Below are 14,984 nucleotides of genomic sequence, written 5' to 3' on the forward strand. Positions count from 1 at the left end.
ATATGAAAAACGTACGGCTAGTCCTAAGTTAGGACAAGTAACTCATCCTAACTCGTAATAAAACTATAGTCTTATAGCTCTTTGTGAACTTCACCCCTGGTCTATTGGAATAAGACAAGCTTACTGTACCTATGTATCTTTTAGCCAATGCCGTAATCATATCTCTCCATGCATACACCTGTTTCACATCCTCAAAGTCCGTGAACCAATCAGACGGGTTCCCCATTATTTCAAATCCTGGGCGGAGTCCATTTCTCCAGATTCTGTCAATCATCTGATCCAAGAGGTCAAAGTTGAAAGTTACAGCTCCAGATTTATTCTCACTGTTTAAAGAACAGGGACAATCTTAGTTGAAGAGGAAACATTATTTATAAAATTAAAAACCACAAGTGTTTCATTACTGGAGGAAAGAAGCAGTTGGCAGTGGACACTATGGTAATTACTTAAAATAAGTATTAGCATATAACCTTAATTGGTAACAAGTAATGGGGAGCTGTTGAGAAACGGCTCCCTCTGAAGTGACGTAGTTTTCTAGAAAGAAGTAATTTTCCACGAATTGTCCAAGACCTCAGATTTAGAATTTGAGGTCTTGAAATCAATTAGCATCTGAAAGCACACAACTTCTTGTGACAAGGGTGTTTTTTCTTTCATTATTATCTCGCAACTTTGATGACCAATTGATCTCAAATTTTGACAGGTTTGTTATTTTATGCATATTATGTTGAGATACACCAAGTGAGAAGACTGGTCTTTGACAATAATATTAAGCTGTCCCGTGTCTTTACAGGCAGTGGACACTATTGGTAATTACTCAAAATAATTGTTGGCATAAAACCTTTCTTGGTGACGAGTATTAGGGAGAGGTTGATGGTATAAAACATAATGAGAAACAGCTCCCTCTGAAGTGCCATAGTTTTCGAGAAAGAAGTAATTCTCCACGAATTTGATTTCGAGACCTCAGGTTTAGAACTTGAGGTCCCGAAATCAACCATCTAAACGCACACAACTTCGTTTGACAAGGGTGTTTTTTTCTTTCATTATTATCTCGCAAGTTCGATGAACAATTGAGCTCAAATTTTCACAGGTTTATTATTTTATGCATATGTTGAGATACACCAACTGTGAAGACTAGTCTTTGACAATAACCAATAGTTTCCACTGTCTTTAAGACAACTTCTACCTTTGGTTTTTGGAATGTACTGCTTTAATCCTGATACAAATGTAGATATACAATAAAAAGTGGAAATTTGATTTCAGACTTAATTATGACTTAAATAGGTATATACCTGATTTTGACAAGGTCTAGCAGCCAATGTACCCGCACTTGCTGAATTCCTTGGTTGGGCACAGATCCAATGAAGATCAAATTCTGATGCTCGGATTCATTCAGGAAGTATGAGGACGCTTTCTGGTGTGGAAGGGGCGGGCTGAAAGTAACAAGAAAAAGCTTCAACTAAAGCAACAAAAGTATAAATTGAGACAATACGATAAAATCGATTAACTGTTGAAAACTGCTTAACAAATAAGGCCTAATAAATCAAAAGCTAAATTGTACTTTGACCTTTCTGAAAAAAAGAAGGAGTAAAAAAATTCTTTCAACAACAAAAAAGAGGAAATATTTTAACTATTTATCAGCAAAAAAAGAGGCGGCCTCTAAAAAGGAACAGGCGAGACCTTGTGAACTTTGTTTACAATAAGTGTGACCTTGTGCATTCTTTAGGTATTATGGCAGGCAATATACTGCACTGGTCCTATGGGAAAGTTGACATTTGTTGTCATAAGTTTTGAGATGTGCCCCTTTCATCATATCATTTGATAGGAATTAGACAGTGCAATCTCCATAAAATATAAGATTTGATGTTTTCTTCCATTAGGCTGTGTATTAAATGTACCTGCAGGAAGTCCAGGCTCTGTGGCTCTTTTGTAAACATGTGATGTCACAGGTCACATCGTCTATAAATGCAATAAATAGTTAATATGGCCCGATGCTAATTGACCCTAGCAGACTCTTTCTTGGAGGGTAAATGACAACACAACATTCATACTGGTGAACAACAGGAGCAGTCAAGTGGAAAGAAATAAAAAGAGAGAGAGGTGCACAGAAAAAGCAACGGGTGAACAATGTAGACAGAGACAAAGGGAGGAGGGAGGATTGGGGCTGGTTTAACAACAAGAGGTTAGAAACACAAAAGACAAAATCAAAGATGGGAAGAGGGAAGAAGAGGGAGAAAAAGTCATTAAGAACACCCAATCATCATTTCTTGAAAAGCTTTGATCCCCAACAGTATAATGGCCCTCTAATTTCCGTTGAGGGCATTGACAAAGTTGATAGAACGCTGAATGAAGGCACAGGCTGCTCTTTCTTTTGTTAAAGGAGAAATGTGCACAGGTGCTGTTTCAGCGAGCAAACAATGTAGACAGAGACATGCAGGCTGGTGGGTAGAGAAGGGGCTAGTTTAACCACAAGAGGTTGTAAACACAAAGGACAAAGGTGGTAATTGAGGGAGGAAAAGAGTCATTAAACTTGATCATCATTTCTTAAAAAGCTTTGATCCAGAGACATGCAGGGGGTGGGTAGAGGGGGCTGGTTTAACTACAAAAGGTTGGAAACACAAAAGACAAAAATCAAAGGTGGGAAGAGGGAGGAAAAGTCATTAAGAACACTCAATCATCGTTTCTTGAAAAGCTTTGATCTTGTAGCCCTCTAACTTTCATTGAGGGCACTGACCAAGTTTATAGAACGCTGAATGAAGGCACAGGTTGCTCTATCTTTTGTTATGCACATGGGTGCCATTTCTGCCAGAAAATGTTTTTGATAGCAATTCTCATTTCATTGTCTGCACTGATGTATTCTCGCATCAAAAAAGCTTGCTAAAATGGCATCCTGCGCACATTTCAACATCGTTTTACTTTGACTCTCTATAGTCTTTTATCTTCCAGTATGCGCTAATCCACCAATCAGATGCTTGGACTACTAGGGGGATAAAAACATATCTTCCTCTGTTTTATACCCTACTTCCTCTGTTTTTATTACACAGTGCGTATTGTGAATGTCAATGCGTTACGTTCCATATACAGACAGTGCAAAAATTACATTCTAAACTTTGTGCGCTTCGTCGCAAAATAACGCTCTGAAATTTGAAACTTTGCGCGTTGACATACTTGAAACTGGAAAATAAATTTGTTATAAACACGCACGCTCCTGGAATACGAAAAAATATAGCCTGTCTGCGTCCCATATCCAACTGGATATGTGACGCAGAAGCGATATATTCCGCATTCCACTCGCGCTTGTGTGATAACTTATATTGGCAGCCATCTCAAGTGAAACAATATCCGACAATCATCAATAAGATAAACATACCAGAAACCTGTGCTTGCCCAGAAATTCTTCAAGTCGGCCACTTTACTGTCGGACTTCACAACAAACTCATATTTAAGACTCAAAGATGGAGCTAGCATCATCAATAAGAATGAGAGAAGAGATGTACAGAATGCCTTCATGATGATGTTCAGATGTGGACGTGATTTCTTCTGAAAATGAGAAAGAAAAAAAAACAATTATTGAAGATCACTCCAGGGATTTTTAGAATAAAATAAATAGACCAATATTTATAGAGCGCTAAGGGCAACAGAGACTAGGGCTGACATCCTACCAGGGTAAAAACATTGTTCTAAAAAAGGTGGAAAACGTTGGTTTTTCTGAAACAAATAGCAACTGTATTTTTTGCCAGCGCCAGATTCTTAAGTGAATTGTACTGAGCTGGCAAAAAGGCTTTTGCGTTTGATTTGTACTCCCAACAAAATTAAAAAGGACGCAAAAGCACTCTGCAGTGATGACGTAATTTTTGCTAAAAATGCCAAGCTGTCAGACAAATCATGGAGGTAGAACATTCCACCATATCATCAATGCCCTGAATGGTTCAATAAAAAATAGTCCATGGTCAAATGTACGGGTGCATGTTTAAAACAAATTTTTTACTTACTCGGTACTGCAGGCACGTTTGTCTGAGATCAGGGTAGGCCTACTTATGCCTTATTTGTAGCATAAGTGTGGAGTGCTATTGAAATAATGACTTGGTAGAAAATAAAAAAGTAAGGGATGTCCTTTTTTTTTTTTTAGCTGTTTCGTAGCAAAGCGCAGCGAAACAGCTCTTGTTTTCGTTAAAGTTTTTTTTATTATTATTATTATTTTTTTTTTTATTTGTCATCTTCAGAAAAATTTCATATAAGTGCTGATTTGCAATGTTCCCAAAGAGCAATTGCAATGAAATTTTCAGGGATGAAAGGTATTGGTGCAATGATCATTGCGAAACAAGGATGTCATTATGACATAATCAGAAGTCACGTGACGTCATCTTAAAGGTGTTGTATTTTAAATGTTTGAAAATTTATAACAAATCATCCACAAGAGACCGTAGGTTTCTGTTTGCGGGATTGGGGAGGAATAAATAAGGTCTTCATTTTGTTTCGTGTGCGTGACCTCACATGACCTCTACTTCCGGTCGAAACCGGAAGTGGCCCTCTAATTCAAAATTGGAAAAAGATATGAAGTTGCTTTTAACGATGTTAGTGCGTGGCAAGGGTGGGCAGTTCAAAAAAAATACCAATGACGTCACAAAATGCAACGGCGCCCTCTAGCGGCAGGATGAAAACTCTTCAAAATGGACTTTTTGAAGATGTCTGTGGTGAAGTTTTTTGTAATCACTTTAAATTTTACACACAAGTTAACTGTCAGGCAGCCATCATATGTGTGAAGTTTCAGATCAATGACGTCATCGGGGGTCACGTGACGCGGCCTTAAAGGTGCACTTTTTGAACTAATATAACTCCCTAAGTAATTATGCGATCATGTTGAAACTTGGTAGGTTGTTGGATATTGACAAGTTCTTATGAAATATTAAAGGACGTCATGATGACGTCATCACATGATTTTTTATGATTTTTTCAATTTTTGCACCTTTAACACATAAATTGCTATCTGAATATGGTATAATCCAAATTATTTTTTATTTATGCCACATTGGGTAAAATTGCTTTGAATACCCAACAAATTTAAAACTCAGTTGAGAAATTTGAAATTTTTGTTGACGAAACAGCTCTGCATTTGTGCACAAATGCAATTTAGCTCTAGTTTTTTTTAAAACTCATTGGGTGCAAATTCGTTAGCTTCCCTGGGACGACCCGGTCTTCCCCCGGTGCGTTCAAATAGACATTCCATGGGCTCACGGGGGTCAGCCCCCAGTGCCCTGCTTGTGGAGTGGGTCACTTGGGCCTGGGGGCTTGCCCCAGGTGCATGACGTCACTTGCGATAACGTAACCTCCCTCCCGACGGCCGCGAGGCCGTCGGGAGGGTTACGTTATCGCAACTATTGTCAGGGGCTCACTAGAGTGAGCACCGCGGGGTAGACCCAGGGAAGCTAAACAAACACACCCATTGTTATGCAGTGCCTCAAAAAATCAAAAATCATATTAAAAAAACTATAACTTAGTTTTACTAAATTCCCTTACTTAAATAAACAAATAACATAACTATTTGATTGTACAGCACGGCCATGACTACTTTGACAAAAAGTTTCACAAAATGACAAAAAGTATATGCAAATAAACTTTACAAAAACCTTCACTCAAAATGTCAAATAAGTTTATAAAACTCAGTATCACGCACCCCCACCGAAATAACACTTTCGCCCCGCCCCCAGTTTACAGAGCACCCGACTAATGTTAATGACTATGTCAAGTGTCGGATTAGGGTTCCAGACCAATATATTGCTGTTAAAATCGAGAACCAAAATAGAACTGGTCTATGACTATTGTGAAAGTGCAACACCCCGTTCTTTTAACACAATTGTTATGGAAAATGAGTTATGATCCAGTCCTCAGACATTTTATGGTTACCAGTAATCCCTCCTACAGGGCTGGGCAAGGCGTTCAGCAACAGGCGCAGGACATGGATCCAAGACTACCGGTCAAACTGCAAGAAAATGTAGCCGATTTGGGAGGCCTTGCGAAGCAGATTCTACGCGGATCGAAATCCAACGAGGTCAGCGGATATGGGTCAAGGGTCAAATAATACTGTTGATTTTTGTGTGTTGGTGTCTGGTTTTGACCTTGAAGAAAAGCGAAGTTGGCTGGGCGGATCCACCTTGTGTATTTTAATTGTGGGTGGTTTGTTCTTGCCATATAGTTTGTTGATAACGGGATTCTGAATAATTTGATTTGTTTTGTGCAATTCATAATTTATGCCCAGCGCAATGTATGTTTACTACAAATTATTAAAAATTAAATATTTGTATATAAAACAAAACACTGACTACTAGACTAATAGACCCAATGAGGAAGAAAATAGAGTATTTCTTTCCTCCATTAGGTGACCCTCCTTTCTTTCGACGGTCACAGACTGCTGGGTTTTGAGACCACAACTCATTTCATTAGTTGCAATAACGTAACCCTCCTCTCGCAGTCGTCAAGAGGAGAGTTTCGTTATCGCAACTAACAACTTGTGAGATATGAGATCAAAAATAAGTGCAATTTCACCTAATGTTAACAGACTAGACTAGTCACCAGACTTCCCGGATTATGGGATTGTTGATATCCTTTTGTAAATAGTTTTAATTTGGTGTCACTTGACGACCCTTAAATTGTATAATTTGTCCTTCTTTTTTTTGGGCAGCATTTGATGCAAGCGGCACGCAATCTAGCCATGCAAGAATCTACTGTTGACAATTCATCTCATGTAAGTATTAAAAACAGGTTGTTTTGTTGAAACTTGGCATCCAAGACTGTAAACCCAAAATGACTAAAGGGTTAAAGACAAAATTACTGCTAGTTCCTGTGAAGTAAAACAGATGTTTTGTTCACTATAAAAACATCTAATTTAACAATTCTACTTTTTAAAATATTCTGCTTTTTGGACCTTTACAATCCTTACTCCTAGAACTATGAGGTTCACCATTCCCCTATCGTATCGTGGAGACGTTAGCGGAACGCCCCTCATAGTTCCAAAGTATACATTCCTAACATGCTCAATTTCAATTAATTTGAATTTTTTGTGGTTATTTTAGAATGTGAAAAAGATGAGTCTGATGGTGTCACAGCTACAGTTCCAGTAAGTATATAAATCCTTTGTCAATAAAACCAAAACAAAACATTCTGTCACAATCTTACAAACAGCTCCAATAGAAAACTAACAACATGTATTTCTCTTTTCATTTTAACAGGGCAGAAGCCATTGAAAGAAGGTAAATATAACTGTTTTGCCGTCAAGTTTTCCATCATGTGAAATTTTCAAATTGCGGCCGGTATTGCCGAGCAGTTAAAAAGCACTAGACTCGAGCCCTGGTGTTTCTGATCAGCAGAGTGTGGGTTCAAGGCCCATTCATCGAACTTGTGTCCATAATTGCTCTGTCCTTCGGATGGGACATTAAAGGCAGTGGACACTATTGGTAATTGTCAAAGACCAGTCTTCTTACTTGGTGTATCTCAACATAAGCATAAAATAACAAACCTGTGAAAATTTGAGCTTGATTGGTTGTCGGAGTTGCGAGATAACTATGAAAGAAAAAAAAACACCCTTGTCACACGAAGTTGCGGCTTTCAGATGCTTGATTTCGAGACCTCAAATTCTAAACTTGAGGTATCGAAATCAAAATCGTGGAAAATTACTTCTTTCTCGAAAACTACGTCTCTTCAGAGGGAGCCGTTTCTCACAATTTTTTATACCATCAACCTCTCCCCATTACTCGTTACCAAGAAAGGTTTTATGCTGATAGTTATTTTGATAAATTACCAATAGTGTCCACTGCCTTTAAGCCATAGGTCCTGTGTACTAGGATTGGTAGTGCAAGTAATAAAACACAGAACACTTATCATGGAAGAGTAGGTGCTTCTGGTTCACGAAACAAGCACCCTTTTCTACAGATTTCCTCAGGCTCGTGAGCTAAAGTGATTAAGTTCACTTACGAGACATCCTTGGTTTCACTACCAGAAGTATAATAATAAATTCACATGTCTATGCCTGATGCCTGATATAGACCTTATGCACATGACGTCATTTCAGTACGGCGCCCCCGCATTGAGGTCAAAAGGAGGTTGTTCATCGGTTGTTCAATCTATGTGCGTTTCGATTGTTTCGTCACCGCTTGACCTCAAAGATGGCGACTGGATGACGTCAATGCATAAGGTCTATTGAATTTATTCTGTGTTTTGTCCTCGTAGCTTGGAGGTGATGGATACACTACAAGACCAACTCCAGACCCTTCAGAGGTGATGAAGCCAACCCCACCTCACTCTTGCATCCCTTAAGACCAACTTCAAAGTCGTCTTCAAAAAGGAAGTTTGTGGTTAAGAGCTTCAGTGTTTATTTGTCAGATGGAAGATGGATAACTGACCAGCTGAGGTTTCCATTGAACCAGAATCTGGTCTTGATTTTCCAAACAAGGAGCTGAAAAATTATAATTTGGCCACAAACTCAATATCTTTGCAGACCTTGACATAACTCACAACACCCCACAGCGATTGCCGTGGGGCCCTGTGCTTTTGCTGTGGTGCCCTTTGCAAAGTTCCAACACAAATTTTCATTTTAATAGAAGTATACCTTACCAGGGGGAAATTGTTGTGCTTTTTCAAGAATTAAATTCAAGGCCCATCTTGGTATCTACTCTTTCTTCCAAATTGGGTTCTATTTCTCTTGGCAGACAGACAAGTGACTTTATCCTGTCTTGATTTTACTCTTGCCAAGTTGCAAAATGTTAATAAGTTGCAAAATTTTAATTTTGAGAAGTGGTTATCATAGTTTTTGAGATGATTAGAGAGGTACTAACCACTGAGCTCATGTCAGGCATGGCTGCCCAATTGTGTCTTTAAAAAAGCTGCAAGCCAGTTGCAAATTAGATATAAATGCTTTCTGGTACAATGACATGCTTGTATAGTCACAGGTGACCGCGTAAATATGTCACATGGACTAGGGTTTCGCATAGTTACATAAGATAGGACAAACGCGCATAATTTCTCACGCAAAGTTGTAGGGACTTCCTTTTGTTGTTTTACTATTCCCTTTTCTAAGGGTTTCTCTTGTGGGGGACACAGTTTTACAAAGAAAAACAAGATGTTACTCAATTCTACTCAATATAAGCAAAATCTGCCCAGAACCATTTGACATAGCAACCTGTCTTTCTGGAATTTTAACTGAAGTGGTAACTTGTGACTAAGAAAGTCAGAACCAGAAGTTATTCAAATCTAAGAAAGTCATTGTACCGGAATTATTCGTATCTTTTTGCAATTGACATGAAATGAAACTATTATTTATTTGGTATCAGTGTGATTTCTGTAAAATAAATATCTGCATTCCATTAAAATTACACACACAAATAAGTGATTGCAATTGTAGTCCTTTATTGCAAAATTTGTTAGTTCTGTCGTTAATTAAATGTATAAAAATTGATCTCCTTATAAGAAGAATGTTTACATATGAATTTGTCTTTTACAAAATGAAAAAAAACTGAACATTTATGGAAAATAATTGTTGGACAATTTACCGACAGAAAGTTGAAAAAACCTGAATCTCAATGTCTACACTAAATCAGTCCTACATCACTAATAGTGGTCCAAGTACCAACACATGATCGGCTAGACAAATGCTGTGATTACTACTTGTGGCATTTTCTTCAAGAAGATTATTATATATTTTTTATTTAAAGCACAAAGTGACACTTGACACCAGTTACAACTTAAAGTGCATGATGCGATAGTACAATAAAAGTACACCAAATATTAAAACGCAAGATACGACAGTCGAGTATTTTTCTATTTTATGTGTTAAACAGTCCGAGTTGTAAGATCAATTGGACAAAACAATTTTAAAGAAATAAACAAACAAACAAAATTCCTTAAACCAGATCCTCTTTCCTTTCAATTATCTCGCTCCCCCTCCCCCCCCCCCAAAAAAAGAAATGGAAAACATCCACACTATCAAAAGTCACAATATGAAATACTGAATTAATTAAAAACTAAACCGATGGCAATATTTTAAACACTTTACATCGGATGATGGCAAATTTTTATGGATCTCTCTTCAATGGTTTAAAATGTGTCTTCCCTGTCTGCCTACAGCACTCAACTAATTTTGTTGACGATTTTGTTCACTTTTTTCAAACTGTATTGGACAATCTTTGAAATCATTTAAAAACTTGCATTTAAAGATTAAGGATTTAATGCCGTTTAAATGGAAATGATTAGTTTCAATGCATACATTTTTTGTTTTTACACAAATATTTCAACTTGTTGCTGGGTACCACCGTCTCCCACTCCTATTTTCTAGATGTAAAGCACCATGTCCTTTAAAAGCTCATGATTATGGCTTATAAATTATTTCCCCCCCCCTTTTTTTAAAGGGAAGGTATACGTTTGGTAATCACTCTTAAAGCCATTGGACCCTTTCGGTAAACAGTGTTGTCCAAGGCCCACACTTTGTGTACCACAACTTCTATATCAAATAACAAACCTGTGAAAGTTTAGGCTCAATTGGTCATCGGAGTCGGGAGAAAACAACGGAAAAACCCACCCATGTTTCCGCGCGTTTCGCCGTGTCATGACATGTGTTTAAAATAAATCCGTAATTCTCGTTAACGAGAATTTATATTGTTTTACCGTTTTCTCAAAAAGTAAAGCATTTCATGGACTAATATTTCAAGAGAAGTCTTTCACCATTACCTTCTGTAAACCCTGTAAATTATTTGTAAATCTGTGAACTTTTTTTTTTTTTTCTGTACCGAAAGGGTCCAATGGCTTTAAATCGGATGGCAATACAAACTATCTGTTAGAATCCCACAGAATCTTTCAAATGGGATAAAGCATTTTGAGAATTTTTTTTACTTTAAAGTAATGTGGTTGTGTAAAAAGATATCAGTTTCAATGCCCTAAAATTTTAATCTGAGTAACGCTTTTGTTTATTCCTTTTACTCCGGATTTTCGGAAATATCACAAAAAACGCAACTGCCTTTTGAAATAAAATTTTGCACATGTTAGTTTTGTTGTTTACATCTAAATTTATATATGATTCTCAAACCATCCAACATTTCCGATAACCAAACAGATACTTTCCCTTTACTTGAGTGTTCTAAAGGCCTCGTCACACGAAGCAACTTTTGCAGGCAACTTGGAGGAAACCATTTGCAGTGCATGCTTTTGGACAACTTTTGCGGCACAGTTTTTTCATACAATTGTCTTATGTATGATCACAAGAAAAATATATGAACTTTCACTAAGTGAACACCTTCTCATTTTGGATATTGCCTGGAACTGGTCGCTAGTGAGTAGACATTTGTCATGTTGCCTCCATCTTAGTCATGTTCCTCATATCAAATAACAATAATGAATGATAATAATCATTTTGCAAATAGAAACCAGACTATTTTGTTCTACCAGCCTCGGATTGGTTACATTGATATCAATGGGAGAAATTCAAGATGGCTGCACCATGATAAAGGTCTATTGCCTCGTGTGACATGGCCTTAAAACACAACTTCAAAACCCTCCCTGATTTGACTCCATCTAATCCAAACTCCTGGCCTTTGTGCTGTATCTCCCCGAGACTCCCTCAGTAAAACCTTTTGCGATTGTACTCCTGTCGTTTTTGGAAGACAACCACCCCAACAACAAGGCAGATCATGACGCCAAGCACACAGCAGAAGATGAGAAGGAACATGTTCTTGAGACTCATCGTCCAATCTCCACGGAATGAACCACCGGGATCGTCAACATGATCTAGGTGTTAGGGATTAGATTATTTTGGATTACAAAGACAGCGAATGATATTGAGTGGTTCGACAGTAGGAGGGTTTAACAAAATAATAATAAGTAGTCTTATAGACGATGTGACCTGTGACACCACATGTTTACAAAAGAGCCACAGAGCCTGGACTTCCTGCAGGCACGATTTGTACACAGCCCAACGGAAGAAAAAATAAAATCATATATTTTATGGAGATTGCACTGTCCAATTTTTATTAACTTTTGATTTGATGAAAGGGGGCACATCTAAAAACTTGTCTAGCCTTTACTTTCATAACTCTTGGATTTATGTAGAAACTATAACACAAAATGTAAACTTTCCCATATGACCAGTGCAGTATCTTGCCTGCCAGACTAGCCAAAGAATGTACAAGGTCACACTTATTGTAAACAAAGTTCACATGGTCTTATATAGCTCATGTATCTACTGATAAGGTACTCAAGGTATTTGAACAGGCAGAAACTTTCCATTAGAGGTTTTTTATTTTTGTAATGAGACCAATTTATGTAGCACCTCATAATGGTTGACAAGCAGCTGCCGCGCATTCTGCAGCCCCTTTCAGACACACCGCGCCAAGTATAACTGCATTACACAACACGGAGAACCTACAGCTTTACGTCCCATCCGAAGGAAGCAGCAATAATGGTTAAGTGTCTTGCTTAGGCACACATTTGGTAATTACTCAAAACAAATATTCACTTAAAAACTTACTTGGTAGCGAGCATTTGAGAGCTCTTGATGGTATAAAACATTGTGGGAAATGACTCCCTCTGCAGTAACGTAGTTTTTGAGAAAGAGATAATTTCTCACTAGAATAATAAAGACTTCTAGCTAGAAGTCTTTTATTCCTATCTGAAAGCACATAAATTCAGCCAACAAGCATGTTTTTTCTTTCATCATTTTCTCGCAACTTCGATTGAGCCTAAATTTTCACAGGCTTGTTATTTTATGCATATGATGGGATACACCAAGTGAGAAGACTGGTCTTTGACAATTACCAAACGTGTACCTTCCCTTTAAGGACACAAGTGCCAGACTCGAACCCACACTCTACTGATTAGAAACACCAGAGCTTGAGTCCGCTGCTCTTCACCGCTCGGCCATGACACGGCCCAGAGAGTAATATCAGCTGAGCTAAAGACAACGGTTATTTAAAGGAGAGGACCAGGTGATTGATGGGTCTTACCTCTTGGTGGAGCAAAGAAATCTGCTGATGGACTTAAATTTGCATAATCCAAAGATTCATCCGCACCGTCAAGCTCATAAGTTTTTACAGAAATAATATCATGGTTATCTGAAAACAGAAGGAAACAAATGAACAGATTTTAGTATTAAAGAGGTAAACGTGTAATTATTAACATTTTAAACTTGACCTTATTTTTGTTCAACCCCAAAAATCATTTCAAAATTTACCCAGTCAGTTTCCCTTGTGGTTAATATTGATATCTGAAACAAAAAGTCGCATCCCGTTAAGGTGATCCCCTGGCTGCCGCTTCCCAGGTTGTATCGTAATTTGGGTGTGATCCCTGGCTACACGGCAGTTAACGGTTGTATGGCTTCTGACTGCCACCCCCGAACAAAGATATTGACAAAATAGGGACACCGCCAATATAGGGCTAGATAGCTCAGTTGGTACAGCGCCGGCACGTTAATCCGGAGGTCGTTGGTTTGAATCCCACTCTAGTCAATTCTTTATTCAACACCAAAAATCATTTCAAAGTTTACCCAGTCAGTTTCCCTTGTGGTTTATATTGATATCTGAAACAAAAAGTCGCTTCCCAGGTTGTATCCTAATTTGGTTGTATGGCTTCTGACTGGCACCCCCGAACAAAGATATTGACAAAATAGGGACACCGCCAATATAGGGCTAGATAGCTCAGTTGGTACAGCGTCTACACGTTAATCCGGAGGTCGTTAGTTTGAATCCCACTCTAGTCAATTCTTTGTTCAACCCCCAAAATCATTTCAAAATTTACCCAGTCAGTTTCCCTTGTGGTTTATATTGGTATCTAATTTAAAGATGTTAAATTTGCATCAGTCGAGTACAGGACTGGAATTATCTGGAAGCCACAGAGGCCGAGGCCCTCATTGCTCCTGGTCTTAGCCTTGGTGCCCCTTCAAAATTATCTCATAGACCTTGAACATTTCCAAGGGAAGCGCCTCTGCAAAAGAAAGAGGCCTTGCCCTTTTTAAGATGAAATTCCAGGCCTGTGGGTGACTCAGACCATGTGGACGATGTCTGGGGTCGATTTTACAAAGAGTTAGGACTCGTCTTATCTCGAGTTAAGACGAGTAACTCGTCCTAACTTAGGATTAATCTTAACGTCTGCATGCTACAGTGTAGGGTTGGGACTCGTCCTAAGTCCTAAGATTAGTCTTAAGTTAGGAAGAGTTTTATGAAATCGGCGCCTGGCCACTAACCTGCTAATTGGCCGGTGGTGGCCGAGAGACCAAAGTAGTACCCAGTTGGAAGCTTAACACCTTGTACATCTAAACAGGACTTCCATTCTGACTTATCATCAATATCAGTCATAATCTGGATAGAAAGAATAAAGGACAATGCACAAGTTGTTAAGTAACAACAAATTTTATCCATCACATGTTTTAAAGGGAAGGTAGATGTTTGGTAATCAAAACTTACTATAAAACAGTATATCACTATTTATCACCAAAAATTTGAATATAAGAAGCTTTACCGTGCCAACAACGCTTCTCAGATTGTGTGTTCCTTTAGGGATGTGTTCCTTTAGGGATTATTATTCCTGCATGGACATAATCACTCCGATTTTTTTGCGATATCTTAAAAAAAATGGACCAACTTTTGAAATGAAATTTTCAGAGGTTAATTTTATTGTAAACTACACTTATAATAGAATAAAACATTCTGCAAAAGTTAACCTTCTGAAGCTATCATCAGAACTGAACTCTAGAAATTCTACCCTTTCCCCCTCCAAAAAGAAAATATAAAAAGTCCAACCCTCCCACTTGATGACCCATGATTACTTACTTCTAGTCTGCCTCTCATGTATCGTACAGCAACATGTGTTTCATGATCCCTGTTCCTAAAGGGGGCGTGGCATCCAGCGACTTCAGTGTGGGTACCATCACGATCATGATCATAGTGTAGCGTGCCGTTATTAATCTGCGCTGATATGTAAGGATGCGGGTGCTGCAAAGTGTACAAACGAATAAC

The 14,984-nt window shown here is 38.2% G+C and overlaps 3 protein-coding genes across 7 annotated transcripts in view; 1 reads left to right on the forward strand and 2 right to left on the reverse strand.

Annotated features, from left to right (window-relative positions):
• Positions 1-6,034, reverse strand: part of LOC139940362 (alpha-L-iduronidase-like) — a 19,129-nt gene extending 13,095 nt beyond the window's left edge. For both annotated transcript variants that reach the window (XM_071936577.1, XM_071936576.1), the window contains exons 1-4: positions 5,899-6,034; positions 3,365-3,534; positions 1,287-1,427; positions 130-323 (exon numbers count right to left, since the gene is read on the reverse strand). In XM_071936577.1, coding sequence (XP_071792678.1) covers positions 130-323; positions 1,287-1,427; positions 3,365-3,504 — 475 coding nt within the window. In that variant the 5' untranslated portion in view covers positions 3,505-3,534; positions 5,899-6,034. The remainder of the gene's footprint in view (positions 1-129; positions 324-1,286; positions 1,428-3,364; positions 3,535-5,898) is intronic.
• On the forward strand, positions 5,770-11,371 carry LOC139940370 (BLOC-1-related complex subunit 7-like). Its single transcript, XM_071936587.1, has 5 exons — positions 5,770-6,043; positions 6,674-6,736; positions 7,065-7,108; positions 7,221-7,241; positions 8,218-11,371. The coding sequence occupies exons 1-5, from the start codon at positions 5,807-5,809 to the stop codon at positions 8,267-8,269; spliced, it is 417 nt and encodes a 138-aa protein (XP_071792688.1). The 5' UTR covers positions 5,770-5,806; the 3' UTR covers positions 8,270-11,371.
• LOC139940366 (vesicular integral-membrane protein VIP36-like) overlaps positions 9,377-14,984 on the reverse strand; it is a 17,834-nt gene continuing 12,226 nt past the window's right edge. For all 4 annotated transcript variants that reach the window (XM_071936584.1, XM_071936582.1, XM_071936583.1 and 1 more), the window contains 4 exons: positions 14,799-14,960; positions 14,213-14,327; positions 12,978-13,085; positions 9,377-11,763 (listed from right to left, as the gene is read on the reverse strand). In XM_071936584.1, coding sequence (XP_071792685.1) covers positions 11,597-11,763; positions 12,978-13,085; positions 14,213-14,327; positions 14,799-14,960 — 552 coding nt within the window. In that variant the 3' untranslated portion in view covers positions 9,377-11,596. The remainder of the gene's footprint in view (positions 11,764-12,977; positions 13,086-14,212; positions 14,328-14,798; positions 14,961-14,984) is intronic.

This window comes from Asterias amurensis, chromosome 8 (genome assembly GCF_032118995.1).
Source record: "Asterias amurensis chromosome 8, ASM3211899v1".
Classification (NCBI taxonomy): Eukaryota; Metazoa; Echinodermata; class Asteroidea; order Forcipulatida; family Asteriidae; genus Asterias; species Asterias amurensis.